Source organism: Atractosteus spatula, chromosome 4 (assembly GCF_055471065.1).
Source record: "Atractosteus spatula isolate fAtrSpa1 chromosome 4, fAtrSpa1.hap1, whole genome shotgun sequence".
Lineage (NCBI taxonomy): Eukaryota > Metazoa > Chordata > Actinopteri > Semionotiformes > Lepisosteidae > Atractosteus > Atractosteus spatula.
The window spans coordinates 27,661,663-27,677,058 of record NC_142709.1 but is presented as its reverse complement, the minus strand read 5'-3'; the positions used below and the strand labels follow the sequence as shown (position 1 = coordinate 27,677,058).

Here is a 15,396-nt window from a genome sequence, read left to right as displayed (position 1 = left end):
CTAAGTCAAAAATATTTGTGTGATCGTTGCGGGGAAACTGAATTGAAATTGTTGAATTTTATGTCTGACAGTGTTGTTCTTATTGTTGCTCAATTGGGAGTAATTTCAGTTTTTAGATTTTAGAATACAGGACTAAACAATAACAGAAATGGATAAGTGAAGAAACCAGTATTTTGTGAATTGCTTTATTTCAAAATTACATCCATGGTACATAACCCGGCTGTAATTTACGTTCAGTAAGTGTCTCTCTGTTGAGTTGAGTTAACAATACGAGTTTTAATATTACTGAATGGTTCTTTATGTTTGCCTCCTCTGACACATTTTTTTAAGGAAACTAAACAACCTTGAAGAATATTTCTGCAAACTTGGAACTACTGTATTTACATAACAAATTGTAATAACAGGTAACGTGTTCATCAAACCCTGCTGTGATTTTCCATGTTGTTATTTCAATAGATGTCCTGTTTCCAGTACTGTACTATTTTGTGAGGAAAAGTAACAAATCCATCTGCCTTCTAATTCCACTAACCAGAATAAACATATCAAATGATAAACTGGAGGAGAATGGAAAATATTAGATTGTACCAGATTCAGTCTTTTCTTGGTGTTAGAAATACAGTATATTGTTCACTTGGCAAGATTTTAAAGTTTGTTCATCTTTGCTTTAGAATTTGAGACTGACCTTCAGATATCAAACCGGAAAGCTTCACCTAGCTTTATTTTTTAGGAATGTAACTGGTAAATTATCTGTCCTCCTTTTTTACTTTTTCAGAAATATTTTTCTTATTTTTGAATTACAGTTAATTTCAAGATACTTAACGAAATTTTGTATATTCCAGTGCACTGTCAAAAGCCTACTAATTGTATCTCAACTCATTAATTAAGCATGTGCTTGTTTGTTGAATTGCTAGCACTGGGCTATTTAGCATTACTAACATATAGAAATACATCCTTATCTTCATTTTTACACTTTTTCAAAACTGTACTTTTATATAACTGTTCTATACAGTAAGTGTAAAATGTTTTTGTGACTCTAGCCCCAGAATAGACCAGATTTTTTACGTCGCTTAATAGTCCATTGCCACATATTAGATTAAACATATTGTTATCATTAACACATGCGGAACAGTGGTTTGCACTGGTTCCTCACAGAGCTGAGGCCCAGGGTTCAGTTCTGATCCTGGGGTCGTATCTGTCTGGAGTTTGGGTCTTCTCTCCACATCCCCGTGGGTTTCCTCCAGGTGCTCTGGTTTCCTCCCACAGTCTCAAGACTAGTAAGTTGATTGACTTTGGTGAAAACTGGTCCTGGTGTGAGTGTTTGTGTCTGTTTGTGCCCACAGTGCACACAGTGCTTGCTGGGAAAGGCTGGCTCTCTCGTGACATATCAGCTACTTTATATGTTATGGTGACCTGGAGAATGCTAAGGAATCCAATCTCCCACCCAGGAGACAGCAAGCAGGGAGGTAGTGAAAAGGATGCACTGGGCAGGGAGGCGGTAGCAGCCGTGCAGCATATTGAAATCAGGCAGGAATCTACCTGGTGATCAGGTCCTGGCTCAGAGTCGAGATCAAAGAGGTTCTGACAGTTTTATGCAGATTACTGAAGTTCACTCAGACAGGCAGGTTTGTACAAGAAGGACTTTGAGGCTATCTGGGTGAAAGCCCAGTTACGGAGTGCCAGATTGACAGTGCCAGACAGGCATGGTTTAAACGCTGATGAGGTAATTACCTTTTAAATGGGGGCAGGTGGCACAGACTGCTGCCCCAATCGTCAGGGCCAGATTTTGGTGTTCATAGGCCCGAAATGTGCAAAAAGAGGGGTAAACGCCAATTGAATTACTTCGAGTGGAGTGAGTTGAGCAACCATCACTTCATTACTTCTAGTTTCCAGAACATCCGCTAGATGGCTTATGATTATTGATTTGGAGCACCTAGAGTCGATCGCAAACATGTTGTTTCAGCTCGTTTCGTTAGTCACTAATGTTTCCCTCCTTCGTAGGCCCTAAAAATTTCATTGGCCCTAGGAACTGTGCCTTCAGTGCCTAATGGGAAATCCAACACTGCCAATTGTGTTCTCACCACTGTGAGGTGTTTGAATCATGTGTGAACGTGTCCAATTCCCATGGTAAAAAGGGACTGTGAGCTCGAGCTTGCACAGGAGTAACATTATGTGCATATTGCAATGAAAGTCAGCTAAATAGATCAAATAGGTCACTTTGCTTGTAAAAAAATGTTTTATTTATTTAGGTAAGTACACAAAATACTGTAAAATTAAACATTAACACCAACTATGCCTTTCCTCATTTGTGTTAATATTCTGTGCCATTTGTTTGCTTTGTCCAAGGCTGAAGAAGATATTCAAAAACATTCAAAAACATTAATGCCAGGTTAGGTGTTCTCCCTTAGTGAATAAACTAAGCACAGCATTTAAAATCCTGCTTCCCCACACAACTTTCACTGTATCTTTCTATGCTCATTAGGTAGGAAGTGTCAAACAACAATAGAAATTGTGCACATTTCTTCATATTGTTCGTACACAAAAGAGGTCTGTTTGAAGAAAGGGTTTTATAAATGACATCAGTCACGATGACCTCGGCCCCTCCCTTATGTTCAATGCCTTCTCTTTGGGTGCCAAAGCAAACAAACAGCACAAGACTGCAATAATGAGGACGTTATGCTGCATGATACACTGCTTCACAGTTCCAGGAGCTTTCTTCAGGTCTTGCCTCCATGTCTTGTCTATGTGGACTTGGCATGTCATCCCGGTGTTGCTGCTTTTTGCCAAGTGCACCTAGAACAGGCTGATTTTGTTTTAAATTTCCCTCCATTGTTTGATCTCTGGGTCCCTTGATGGAGGTGATTGGGCTCCCAAACTATTTTCTCCCCACGGTCAGAAGACTTTGATATCACTCTCCCTTACAGCTTGTTCAGATTTTGAGACAAAACAGACAAAGTCCTTTTATTCTCTTTAAGAACACGGTTCAGACAACACGTCTGATGTTCATAGCAAACGACATACAAAGCAATGTTATGCATTAGCAGGTTGATTAAATAACGGTTGTAGTGAATTTAACTCCTATCATGGCCTGTCTCTGCACTTACAGTTGCAATGTGAAGAAAAGTCTTGGGTAAGATGAGGTTTCCGCTTCTTTCAAAGTCTCTTGCCCGGCATCTTTGTAAAGCATCCCGGAAATATCAACTCTCTTGTTTCCCTTCTTAAACGTAGGCATCTCTGTCAAAAGATCTTAGTATTCTGCTTCTGTTGTCTCTGGATTCTAAGGTTTCTTTGCTTTTTCTGACCACTCGTGGGGGCCTCCTGTATGTATCTGTGGTTGAAGCAGTCTTATAGGGAGCTGATTTGTATATGTAATTGGACCTGAAATAAAAATGCATTATATCCATCAGTTTTTTTTCAGAGCATGTAATTCATGAGGTTGTTATATGGAGACAACATCTGAACCTCTAAAACCTAACTTATTTCATAAGACTGCATTCTGGCTAAAGAGGTGTGTACAACATGTCCAATGCATGTTTTAAACCAGAAAATAAACTTGGTGACCGCTAAGTGAGTTTCTTAAATATTTTGACATGCAGTTTTTTGCCGATTTGTAGACATGTTGTCTACCTAGTGCTTACACAAGCTTTTGATTCATACATGATTAAAACGGATTGATGAACACTGCTCGCTCCAGAAGGCATTCTGTTTATTTCACTGTATTGTGAATGCTGAAATACAGCAAATGAAAAGCAGTTTGGAGGGCTCATTTACCTTCTTTCAAAATAATCAAAATAAACTCATACATATCATTCCTGAATTCAAGTTTAAGTTTGATCTTAACTGTAAAATATATACATTTATATATAATATTATATATATATAATTTTATATGGTCATAATTCTGCTTTCTCCAGATCCTGCCTTACCTAGATCTCAGCCCATCTCTTCCTGCAAAGATACAGTACACAAGTCCCCCAACGATGAGCAGCGTAGAGCCTCCCCAGCCTACGAATACAGCGGCTCCAATTTCATACCTGAAGGAAAACAGTCATGCAGGATTGTAAGCTACATATTAACTGAAAAGCAAAATAAGATCTGACAGGCTTTCCAGCTCTAGGCCTTTCTCGCTGGTTGCAAGGGTAGCATAAGCACTGAAACAGTACAATCTCACAGCTTACATACAGTACTTGACCTGCCTTTGTTGACAATAGCAGTATTTAAGAGCATTTATTTCTTGGTTATTAATTAAAATATGCACATACGTACTTCTGAGCTTTGAAATTGGGATCTACAAATTCGGCTCTGATTTTGTTTCCATACCAGGAGAATGCTATCATTGATGTCAGGCCTGTTAAAAAAAACAATTTGGCTGAAAGTTTCCAAACACATGCTGGAAAAAAAAGCACAACCTTAAAAGACAAAAGATGTTTTTATTTACCCGCAATCAGGTAATTGGCTCCTGCTGCAAAAGTAACTCTAGCATTGGCAATCTCTGATCCTCCGATTTTGGTGCACTTCATTCCAATCAAGGCAAGTACTCCACCAAAGAACCCCAGGATGATACCGGTAATGATTAGTGCTCGGCAGGCATGGATGTATACTGTACATCAAAAAAAGCAAGACAAGCTTCTCTGAGCAATTTGCAGCAAACCCAAAATTACATTGAGAAGAATGTAGTAAAATTTAGACAAGCAGAGGTGATTTGCAGGTGATTGCTATAATCAGCTCACCACTCTGAAATTGCAAACAATACATTGTAACCTATCTTGCCTCCGAGAAAGTGACCACTCTCCTCAGATGAGCTCGTAGCCCATTGAATCCGATTTTCCTTCTCATTAGCATTTTGAAACATTAGCTAATTATTTGAACATTATGAAAAGAGTTCATCTTTTTAATTAAAAACATCAAAGCTGTGAATACAATTTAACATGACATTCCTTGTTTTTTTTTCCTTTTCTGATGCACTATTTACCAGAAAACATTAATATGTTCACAAAATATTGCAATAGCAAGTTTTTCATACAGTGAAGACATCTATAGGTAACATCATTGATTTTCAATTTTTAAAGTTACCCAGCACTGCTTACCTATGTAGGGAGTTTATTAAAATAATTTTCAACTCAGATCCTCACAATAGCCTTTCCAAAAACAGCTCAGGCACCTACTTTTCCACTTTTCTTTCAGCAACCTGAAGTCTGTCATCCTCTCTTCGACTGCCTATTTTTAACTGTTATTTTTGGGGTAAAATGGATGTGGTTATACAGATGAAACTGTAGGGTAACTGTGACAGAATGCTTGTTATTTTTTTCTTTCTGAATGTGAAATACTCCAATACTTCCCTCTACCCTTCTGGTATGTTTGAGAGAGTGTATGTGATACGAATGAAGTGTGAATGATACTTACCCTTTTGTTGTTTCCGAAAAATCACTGCAGTGTTTTTCCCCATTTGGAGTATTGTATTGTATTGTTTTGTGTTGATCAAGATGGCCACCAGTCACCTTTCCTGTTTGTAGTATCACACAAATGATCTTAAAGGGAAAGGTTACTGGTGAGCCATCTATAAATAACCGATGTAAGGTTAGTTGTTTTGTTTAAGTGAATATATCACAGTTGCATGACTTTGTTAAAATTGATAAGTTATTTTGGGATGGTTAAATACTTTATTTTGATCAATCTGTCCATCTCTGTTAACAAAAATGTGAGTGAGTCCCTTTAAGAGGATGGTCCTGAGAAGAGAAGGGGCTATAAAAGGGACTGGGAGAGCTCAGTATGGAGGAGGGTGCCTTGGAGGAAAGGTGTGGAGAGTATTCCTGTGAGGAGTTTTTTTTTTTGTTATCCCTATTTTTTGGCAATAAATCCAGTTTTGTTTGCATTTGAAGACTGCTTGTGGGAGTTTCTTTTCTTTTGAGCCAAGGTCACTTGGCTGGTGATAGTAATCCTTGAGCATTTCTGACTAGTGGCTAGGACTTTAGACTCTCTAATCAAGGGTTATGAGTTTAAATACCAAGTGCTCATTTTGTCCTGTGCACAGTATCAAATTCTGCTACTCACTTGTAGAACAGTAGAATTTAGTAGAATCTCTGGGCTGAAATTAGAACTAGTGCCATCTCAGAGGAAAAACATGTTAAAAATGCAAAACTGCACTGAAGTGTTTGAACTATTGTTTTGCCTACCTGGCAAGCAATGAGCGCATGGCAGGGTACACCCTGGACGGGGTGCCAGTCCATCGCAGGGCAAGTGCAAGCCAATCATACATGGGGACAATTTGGAGGCCACGGTAAAGGCTGAGGGGGGAAATTTGGCCCGGACACCGGAAAAACTCCCTACTCTTATCACAGAATGCCTGGGGATCTTTAATGATCACTGAGAGTCAGGACCTTGGTTTAATATCTCATCTGAAAGAGGGAAGGTTATTTGTAAGGATTAGAATTCTGGTCTGCTGTGCCAGGTGAATGAATGAAGTGGGTTCCCTCTTACATGTGCGGCACCTCAGGATGATAATCCCAGAGTTATTCTTAATGAGCATTACCCAATACCATTTTATCACACCAAAATTTATTTTTCTTTGTCAGAAACTACAAAATATTAGCAAGCAATGTATTTATTTAATACAAAATGCAGGAATCTACATAACCAAGTCTGTTTTTCTGGTGTAGTATTTTTAAAAGTAAATCATGATCTATAGTATTCAAAGTGATTGTAGCAGCACTAAAATAAATAACAAAAAAAATACATTTTCAGGTAATCATCAGTTTACAACATTTGGAAATTAAATTCCATCTTTAAATGATTAAACAAGGAAGAGCACCCAATAATTAGAGACCTTTGCAGAGGTTTATAGATTATTTAGCTATTGTGATCTCACTTGGTTATGACCTGGCTGTAGGATGAGGAGACTAAGACTTAGTGAAGAGTTAACCCAGTTGGGTACAACTACAGAATCAGTTGCTGTCAACCTAAAACAAACATTAACATCTGATGGCCACCCTCATACAGAAGGCAAAAGACTATGTAAAGAATGCATAACTTAAGGGTACAAGCATAAAAAACAAGAATGATACCACAGATAGAATATATCACTAATAAAACAAATTGTAAAATTCTCTACTTGTATATAATTGTAATAGAAGAGATGGAAGAGCAATAAGATATTTGTGACAGCAATTTCTAACTCGCTTAAAAATGTATTATTAAATGATAAAAAAAAACACTGTTCTGCTGGAAATCTTATGACATAGGTTTCCATATTAATTTTATGCAAAATGTTCCAAAAATGTAACAATCTGAAAATCTACCTTATTCAATCAAGAACCTTCTTCCCTGTAATGAGACGGCGTATTATTCACAGAACAGGATCTTCTGTAATGTAAACTTTAAAGCAAGGATTGGATAAAACCTGCTGTGAGAAACCAATGTTATCATAATTTCATTACAAATCCCAAATGTTGCTCTGTAAAAAAAGGAGATTAAATGATTTACCTGGTAGTGCCAGCAAGGAGGGAAATTCTTTGCAATCAGACACCCCGGTTGAATCAGAGATGCAGCTTTTCCAAAGGTTGGAGAAGTAGTTGGCAGTGGTGAGGACAATGCCATCAATACTGGAATAATTCCAGTATTCTGTTGGCATGGTGGAACAAACTAATATCCAGCCTGAAACACACATGACAAAGCAACCAATTTCTGTGTACATGATCAGCTCTCTGTAATTCATTTTTTTTAATTTCCTGAATTGAAGAAGCTTAAATCAGGCAGAGAACGAAGTGAGTGCTTTTCTCGGTGAACTGTAGGTGAGTGTGACAACCCCACACCTGCCCCAACTCCACCTTTAACTGCAGGGATCTCAGAACGTACTGTTGATATTGAGGGAAATCAGAGACTATACATTCACACTTGCCAAACTGGCTCATACTGCGTATTAAGGCTTTGACTTTCACCTCATTCAGTATGCCCCTATACTACTTTATCTTTAAGGATGAGTGTTTGTCAGGTTCAGTGACTGCTTTCTCAGGAGAATGCCCCATGGAGGTCATGGGGGAGTAGTGCTGTGTTATCTATCTTTTAAATCAGGTGGCCACAAGAAAGGTTGTTCTCTCTCGGTGATCCTTTTCCAGATAAATTTCTACCCTCAATTCAGAACCGAAATAAGAATATTTGTATATGCATGAATACATTAATGATCTATAAATATTAATATAAACCTTCTTATTAATGTAATTAAGAATGTAAAGTCACTTTCTTAAATGAATATACCACATTTTCTAATGATATTATTTTTGGTGTAGTGAACGAGATTTTTATTTTCCTTAAATATTGTTTTTGTCCACACTGGCTTAACAATTAGGACATGATAAACAAACAAAGCTTAGTTGCTGATGCAGTGATAATTATAAATTGCTTTGACAGAAGTCTCAGAAGCACAGGGTACAGGCAGTTCAGAACCAATATTGGATAAAAAAGTTAAACCACACAGTGTTGACACAGGCACAGCTATTTTATTGGATGATGAGATCAGGAAGAATACATAGATTAAAAAGATCTTATTGGAAGGTCTTATCTAGTACTGTAACGTCTTAAATTATTTGAACAAGTAACAATGAAAGTTAATAACACTAAAACACACACTATGTTATATTCATATTTCTAGCAAACTTTTGATAAAAGCCCACATAAAAAGTGAATTCTCAAATAAAAAAATATAGGAATCCAGGGAAATATATGAAATTGAAATAGCAGTAAACAGTTTGTCATCTTAAGGGGAATAACCACTTTCTCTGCTGATGTGACCCACGGCTCTGTTTTAGTCCCATTGTTCTTCCTGATTTATATAGAGGATTTCAATACTGTTATAGTCAGCTAATTATTTAAGTCTTCCAATATAAAAATAGGCATCGTGGCAAACACACTTAGCAAATTAAATTCAAAGGTGTAAAGTAATTCCCACAGGAAGGACATGTTCTATACTGCAGATGTTGCTACACCAAAAAAAAGATGTAGAAATGATTCAACAAAGAGTAATTGTCATATACTGTACAAATAGTATTAAGCAGCTAAATCTCTTCTGTCTAGAAGAAGGTGATTGAGAAGAGCTTTGATCTAAGTACTGTAAATACATTTCTAGGAGCTATAGAAAATGTCACCCCAGGGAGCTATTTCACTTTTAGTAAAAGTAGAAACACAGAGAAAATCCAGAACAGTAGTGAAAAGAAGACACTTCGTTGCACAAACAGTTGTGGGTATGTGGAACATGCTTGTTTTGGAAGCCCACTGTGTCCATAGATGTCCATTCCAGGCTTTTCAAGAAGTAGTTCATAGAAATGTATTTTGAGACATATTTAGTTAGTAAACTAGCAAATGAACTAGATGTGCTAAATGGCCTCCTCTTGTTTGTAGGTTTTATTTTGTATGTTTCATCAATCCGTCATTAAAATCTGGAACTGTTCCCCTGGGGCTTAAACTTGAAGTCTAAAATTATCTTCATTGCTCCGATAAAAAAGATCTTAGACTCCAGTGTGCTCAGTAATTATGGTATAAAATCTAAATTTCCATTTTTGACAAAGGTTCTGGAAATCACTGTCTACTGTTCAGTATCAGGGTTACTTATCTACAAATATACTGAACAATTCATCATTTAAAATTAAAGAAATATTCTATGCAGTTATGATATGTCAATTCATTTTCTAAACATTACTGGTCTCAATAGATAGATAATAGAAATTATGAAATATTAAAAATACTTTAATGAAATGTGTTTAAATATGCTAATATATTAAAAGACATTTCAAATTTTAGCTACATAAAGCATTGTCTCACCACAATATGCATCTTATTGGAAGGCTATAGAGTAAGTAAATCTTTAAAATAAGTTGGTCTGTAATAGTTAAGCCAATTCAAGCATGTGATGTGATATTTTCTTATATAATAAAAAAGTAAAGGTCATTTTGTTCATCTTAGTCTATCAAAATAAAGATGCTTTTAAAGGAAACGATCTGGCATGGATATTTATATCTAATTGACACAATTTTGTTATACTAGTATATATTGTTTTCCTTGAACTTGAAGATGAGTCGTTAATTTACCAGACTGAGTCCCGAATTGCCAAAGAATGTGTTTCCAAAACACTGACAACAAACCTGTGATTTCTAAACAGTGACAAATCCACCTTCAAGAGAGGTCATGGCTCCTCAGGCTGTAGTGGGGTGAAGAAAACAGGAGACACAGAAAAATGTCCAGCAGGTGGTGGAATTCATGGGATTGGACAGAAAGAAGGGAATCCTGTGGCACAACCTATACTTTAATTTTGCTTAAATCAGCCAAGACACTTATATCTTTAAATCAGTAAATATGTCAGTGGTTCCCAGGGCTTTTTCTTTAGCTGGGAAAGATCAACATCTTTATTTTTCTGCTGATACTGGCATGGTTACCAGTTCTTTTTTTGTGTGAATTTAGGGATATCACTGCAAAAGATTTTATCAGTCTCTGCCATTCCAGAAAACACATTTTTATCTGATGAATACCCACAACTAAAACCTATTAAGCACGGTAGGCAGATTTTTAAACTTGCGTACTTATACTGTATAACAGGATCCTTGTGTATTGACTATAAATGATAATGGTAATTATAATACAATTATTTTGTATTACTGGAAAAAAAACTCATGACTTATTTTCTGTACACCTCAGCAGTGTAGTTTACAGAATAATCCTTCATGCTTAACATTTTAAAATTCACTTTTATTATTATATAATATTCTTTGCACACACACATATATAAGAATATATTGATATATAAAATATATTATATATGAAAGAAATAGACTTCTGATTGTTTTTACAAACTTCTACAACAGCTACAATTTTTGAGAGAAACATTTGCTTGTTTTGTTTAAAAACTTAAAAATACTGAATATGAGGGTGAGGTTTTATGCTCAAGTAAAGTTTCTGTGAAATATTTTTTGAGACCTACACAAAATCTCAGGTAAGCATCATGGAAATATTTTCCTTTGACCTTTTGTTTTGAATAACCTACTATTTTTAGGTTTGTTTGTGGTTAAATAATAGTTTAGGGATGTATTATCTGGTAAGGACAAGGTGTTCAACAAAGCTGTACTCTCTTCTTTGAAGCATGTTCTACTGCAAAGGCCCAGATTGTGACCAATTCTTAACACTGACTGAATGCTTAAGCCACCAGATCGGCATCCCTTGCTTAATGTTAAATTGTTCTGGCAGAGCAATTCTACACTGACAGAAATACAGTATGTCTTAAATGTGCACTACATCTGACCCTACACTCCTTTACATACTACTGTAGATACATGACCGTCTGTCTATGTGAATGTGTTTGCAGTCCCAATACATTCAGACACATATAGCCTAGAGCTGGAAAAAACATTTCTGCATGATGTACATCCCATGCTTTTTCCATATGTCAGAGACCTATGTAGGAAAACTAGGGTTGGTTGTTTTATGCTGGATCTGCAAGAGGAATGCCAAAGGACAGGTGTGCTTTGGTTAAATTGTTCTCAAAGGAGTCAAACGACTTGATTGATTTCTTTGTCTTCTTCTGAGCATACTCTACAACTAAGATGTGCATCACTGACCCTGAGTCATTAACACCATATTGTCTCCCTGGGGCCAAGGTGACAAACACTCTTGTATAAACTGCCCCCTTTACATAAAACAATTCTAAGACTCTGGAATCAATCTGTAGAGCAGGAACAAGTCAGTGATCTTCTTCAGGATCCTGCCGGCATCATGCAAAGGTGAACTGCAAACTCCAAACCATCAGCAGCTTCCAATGGACCAGGTCCAATGAACCAGGCACTTAAGTACTTATACTGTACCTACAGTAAGTACTTAATTAGCTATTTGGAACATTTAGAACAAAATGCAATAAATTGAAACTACTGCAGGAGCACTAGCAGAAACATAATGGACCTATAATCACAGGAAGCTAACAGCGTGATGGTGAAAAATACAACATCAGTTAGTACATAATTGTCTAGAGAGATAGATGGAAAAGATAGAAAAGTTCTAGCTCTTTACATAACAAGGAACATTCAGGCACAGAAACCAAAAAGAGAGGAATTAAGGAACTACCATCTAGATACGTAAACTTTACAAAAACATTCATAGTGCATAGTGTTAGGTTAGTGTTATATAGTGCTATAGTGTTTTATAATAAAATCAGGAATGAATGTGTAAAGAAAGAAGGAGTTACCTGGGGAAATTTAAAATTTTCTCACATAGATTGGGAAATAAATCACTAGGGATATCAGCAACTGAAAATGAAATGGTAGCCATGTCTCACAACAGGTTTATTGTGTTTCAGAGCATCCAAAAGAAAAAAGGCCTGTGTTTATATTGTCTTTTTAACTATCATCCACAAAGAGTGAGGAAAACAGAGATGGAGGAAACATATATAGAAATGTGATCATAACATGGGATACTTTGAAGTAGATTTTCAAACTGGACAGGTGGACCTCAAATTAAAGATGTACAATTACAGAAGTGCAGATTATAAAAGAATAAAAAAACTTCCAGTCCATTAAAGGGCACACACACATACAGTGGTGTGAAAAAGTGTTTGCCCCCTTCCTGATTTCTTATTTTTTTGCATGTTTGTCACACTGAAATGTTTCAGATCATCAAACAAATTGAAATATTAGACAAAGATAACACAAGTAAACAAAAAATGCAGTTTTTAAATGAAGGTTTTTATTATTAAGGGAAAAAAAAAATCCAAACCTACATGGCCCTGTGTGAAAAAGTGATTGCCCCCCCTGTTAAAACATAAATCAACTGTGGTTTACCACATCTTTGGAAAGCTGAGTTCAATTTCTCTAGCCACACCCAGGCCTGATTACTGCCACACCTGTTCTCAATCAAGAAATCACTTAAATAGGACCTGCCTGACAAAGTGAAGTAGACCAAAAGATCCTCAAAAGCTAGACATCATGCTGCGATCCAAAGAAATTCAGGAACAAATGAGAAACAGAGTAATTGAGATTTATCGGTCTGGAAAAGGTTATAAAGCCATTTCTAAAGCTTTGGGACTCCAGCGAACCACAGTGAGAGCCATTATCCACAAATGGCGAAAACATGGAATAGTGGTGAACCTTCCCAGGAGTGGCCGGCCGACCAAAATTACCCCAAGAGCGCAGCGACGACTCATCCAAGAGGTCACAAAAAACCCCACAACAACATCCAAAGAACTGCAGGCTTCACTTGCCTCAGTTAAGGTCAGTGTTCATGACTCCACCATAAGAAAGAGACTGGGCAAAAATGGCCTGCCTGGCAGAGTTCCAAGACGAAAACCACTGCTGAGCAAAAAGAACATAAAGGCTCGTCTCAGTTTTGCCAGAAAACATCTTGATGATCCCCAAGGTGTTTGGGAAAATACTCTGTGGACTGACAAGACAAAAGTTGAACTTTTTGGATGGTGTGTGTCCCATTACATCTGGTGTAAAAGTAACACAGCATTTCAGAAAAGGAACATCATACCAACAGTAAAATATGGTGGTGGTAGTGTGATGGTCTGGGGCTGTTTTGCTGCTTCAGGACCTGGAAGACTTGCTGTGGTAAATGGAACCATGAATTCTGCTGTCTACCAAAAAATCCTGAAGGAGAATGTCCGTCCATCTGTTCGTGACCTCAAGCTGAAGCGCACTTGGGTTCTGCAGCAGGACAATGATCCAAAACACACCTGCAAGTCCACCTCTGAATGGCTTAAGAAAAACAAAATGAAGACTTTGGAGTGGCCTAGTCAAAGTCCTGACCTGAATCCGATTGAGATGTTGTGGCATGACCTTAAAAAAGCGGTTAAGGCTCGAAAACCCTCCAATGTGGCTGAATTACAACAATTCTGAAAAGATGAGTGGGCCAAAATTCCTCCACAGCGCTGTAAAAGACTCATTACCAGTTATCGCAAACGCTTGATTGCAGTTGTTGCTGCTAAGGGTGGCCCAACCAGTTATTAGGTTTAGGGGGCAATCACTTTTTCACACAGGGCCACGTAGGTTTGGATTTTTTTTTCCCTTAATAATAAAAACCTTCATTTAAAAACTGCATTTTGTGTTTACTTGTGTTATCTTTGTCTAATATTTCAATTTGTTTGATGATCTGAAACATTTCAGTGTGACAAACATGCAAAAAAATAAGAAATCAGGAAGGGGGCAAACACTTTTTCACACCACTGTACTTATACCAGGGACAATTTTTCCATAAGCCAATTAACCAACCAGTATGCTATGGAAGGCCCTGCAAGAACTGGGAGTGCCAGCACACTTGATCCAGCTGATAAGATCCTTTTATAAAGACCAAGAAGCAACTGTTCGAACACAACATGGAGACACAGAATGGTTCAAAATCGAGAAAGGTGTGCGACAAGGCTGTATTCTGTCCCCTTTTCTTTTCAATCTTTATGCAGAAATGATCATGAGGAAATTAGATCTGGAAGAATCTGAAATCGGTGTAAAGATTGGAGGCAGAAATATTAATAATCTCCGCTTTGCTGATGATACAACATTACTGGCGGAAACGGAAGATGGCCTGAAATACCTCATATTAAGAATCAAAAGGAAAGTGAAAAGATGGGTCTCCACCTCAACATCAAAAAGACGAAGATCATGGCAACAGCTGGAAATGGAGCAGTCAAAATAACCATCAATAGTGAAGAGATCGAATGCATCAAGGTTTTCTGCTTCCTGGGATCCATGATCAACCGAACTGGAAACTGCGGCCCTGAAATTAGGCAATGAATTGCGTTAGGCCATAGTGTGATGCTGAGCATGCACCAAATCTGGAAGAGCAAGGACATCAGCCTCACAACCAAATGCAAATGGTCCATGCTATTGTGTTCCCCATATCAATGTATGGGTGTGAAAGCTGGACCCTGAAAAAAGCTGACTGAAAGAGGATGGATGCTTTCGAGCTATGGTGCTAGAGGAGACTGTTACAGATACCATGGACAGCAAGGGTCACCAATAAAGAGGTTCTGGAGCGCATCAAGCCAGACATTTCGCTTGAGGGAAAGATCACCAGACTCCGGCTCACTTATTTTGGTCACGTGATGTGATCAGATTCATTGGAGAAAGCAATGATGCTTGGAATGGTCAGTGGAACAAGAAGACGAGGCCGCCAATGAACGCAGTGGCTCAACGCCATCAAAACGGACACTGGTTTAGGCATAGAACAGCTGAAAGGGAAAGTCCAAGACCGGAAAGCGTGGCAAGAGATGGCCTATAGAATCACCGAGAGTCGGATCCGACTGACCGGATAACATAACTATCATGTGTTTGAACTGTGGGAGGAAACCAGAGCACCTGAGGAAACCCACACAAACTCCACACACATAGCAGCCCAGGAATTGAGCCCAGGACCCCAGCACTGCAGGACACCATT

General features: G+C 37.7%; 1 protein-coding gene across 2 annotated transcripts; it reads right to left on the bottom strand.

Moving 5' to 3' along the window:
* Nucleotides 1–2,214: 2,214 nt before the first annotated feature.
* Nucleotides 2,215–7,831, bottom strand: LOC148836037 (claudin-10-like). 2 transcript variants are annotated; one of them, XM_088912643.1, is made up of 5 exons: nucleotides 7,477–7,831; nucleotides 4,436–4,597; nucleotides 4,264–4,345; nucleotides 3,924–4,031; nucleotides 2,215–3,375 (listed from the first exon to the last, which is right to left on the bottom strand). In XM_088912643.1, the coding sequence occupies exons 1-5, from the start codon at nucleotides 7,706–7,708 to the stop codon at nucleotides 3,216–3,218; spliced, it is 744 nt and encodes a 247-aa protein (XP_088768769.1). In that variant the 5' UTR covers nucleotides 7,709–7,831; the 3' UTR covers nucleotides 2,215–3,215. The 2 variants fall into 2 exon arrangements, with proteins under 2 accessions (XP_088768769.1, XP_088768770.1); XM_088912644.1 differs by lacking the exon at nucleotides 7,477–7,831 and adding an exon at nucleotides 5,401–5,527.
* Nucleotides 7,832–15,396: the final 7,565 nt, after the last annotated feature.

What these genes read in the sequence shown, in the direction of transcription:
- LOC148836037 (XM_088912643.1), bottom strand. Translation starts at nt 7,708, where the DNA reads ATGAATTACAGAGAGCTGATCATGTACACAGAAATTGGTTGCTTTGTC. An exon ending in AGCCAATTACCTGATTGCGG is followed by an intron (nt 4,346 to 4,435) that starts GTAAATAAAAAC and finishes TTTTTTTAACAG; the next exon opens with GCCTGACATCAATGATAGCA. An exon ending in CCCAATTTCAAAGCTCAGAA is followed by an intron (nt 4,032 to 4,263) that starts GTACGTATGTGC and finishes GTTTTCCTTCAG; the next exon opens with GTATGAAATTGGAGCCGCTG.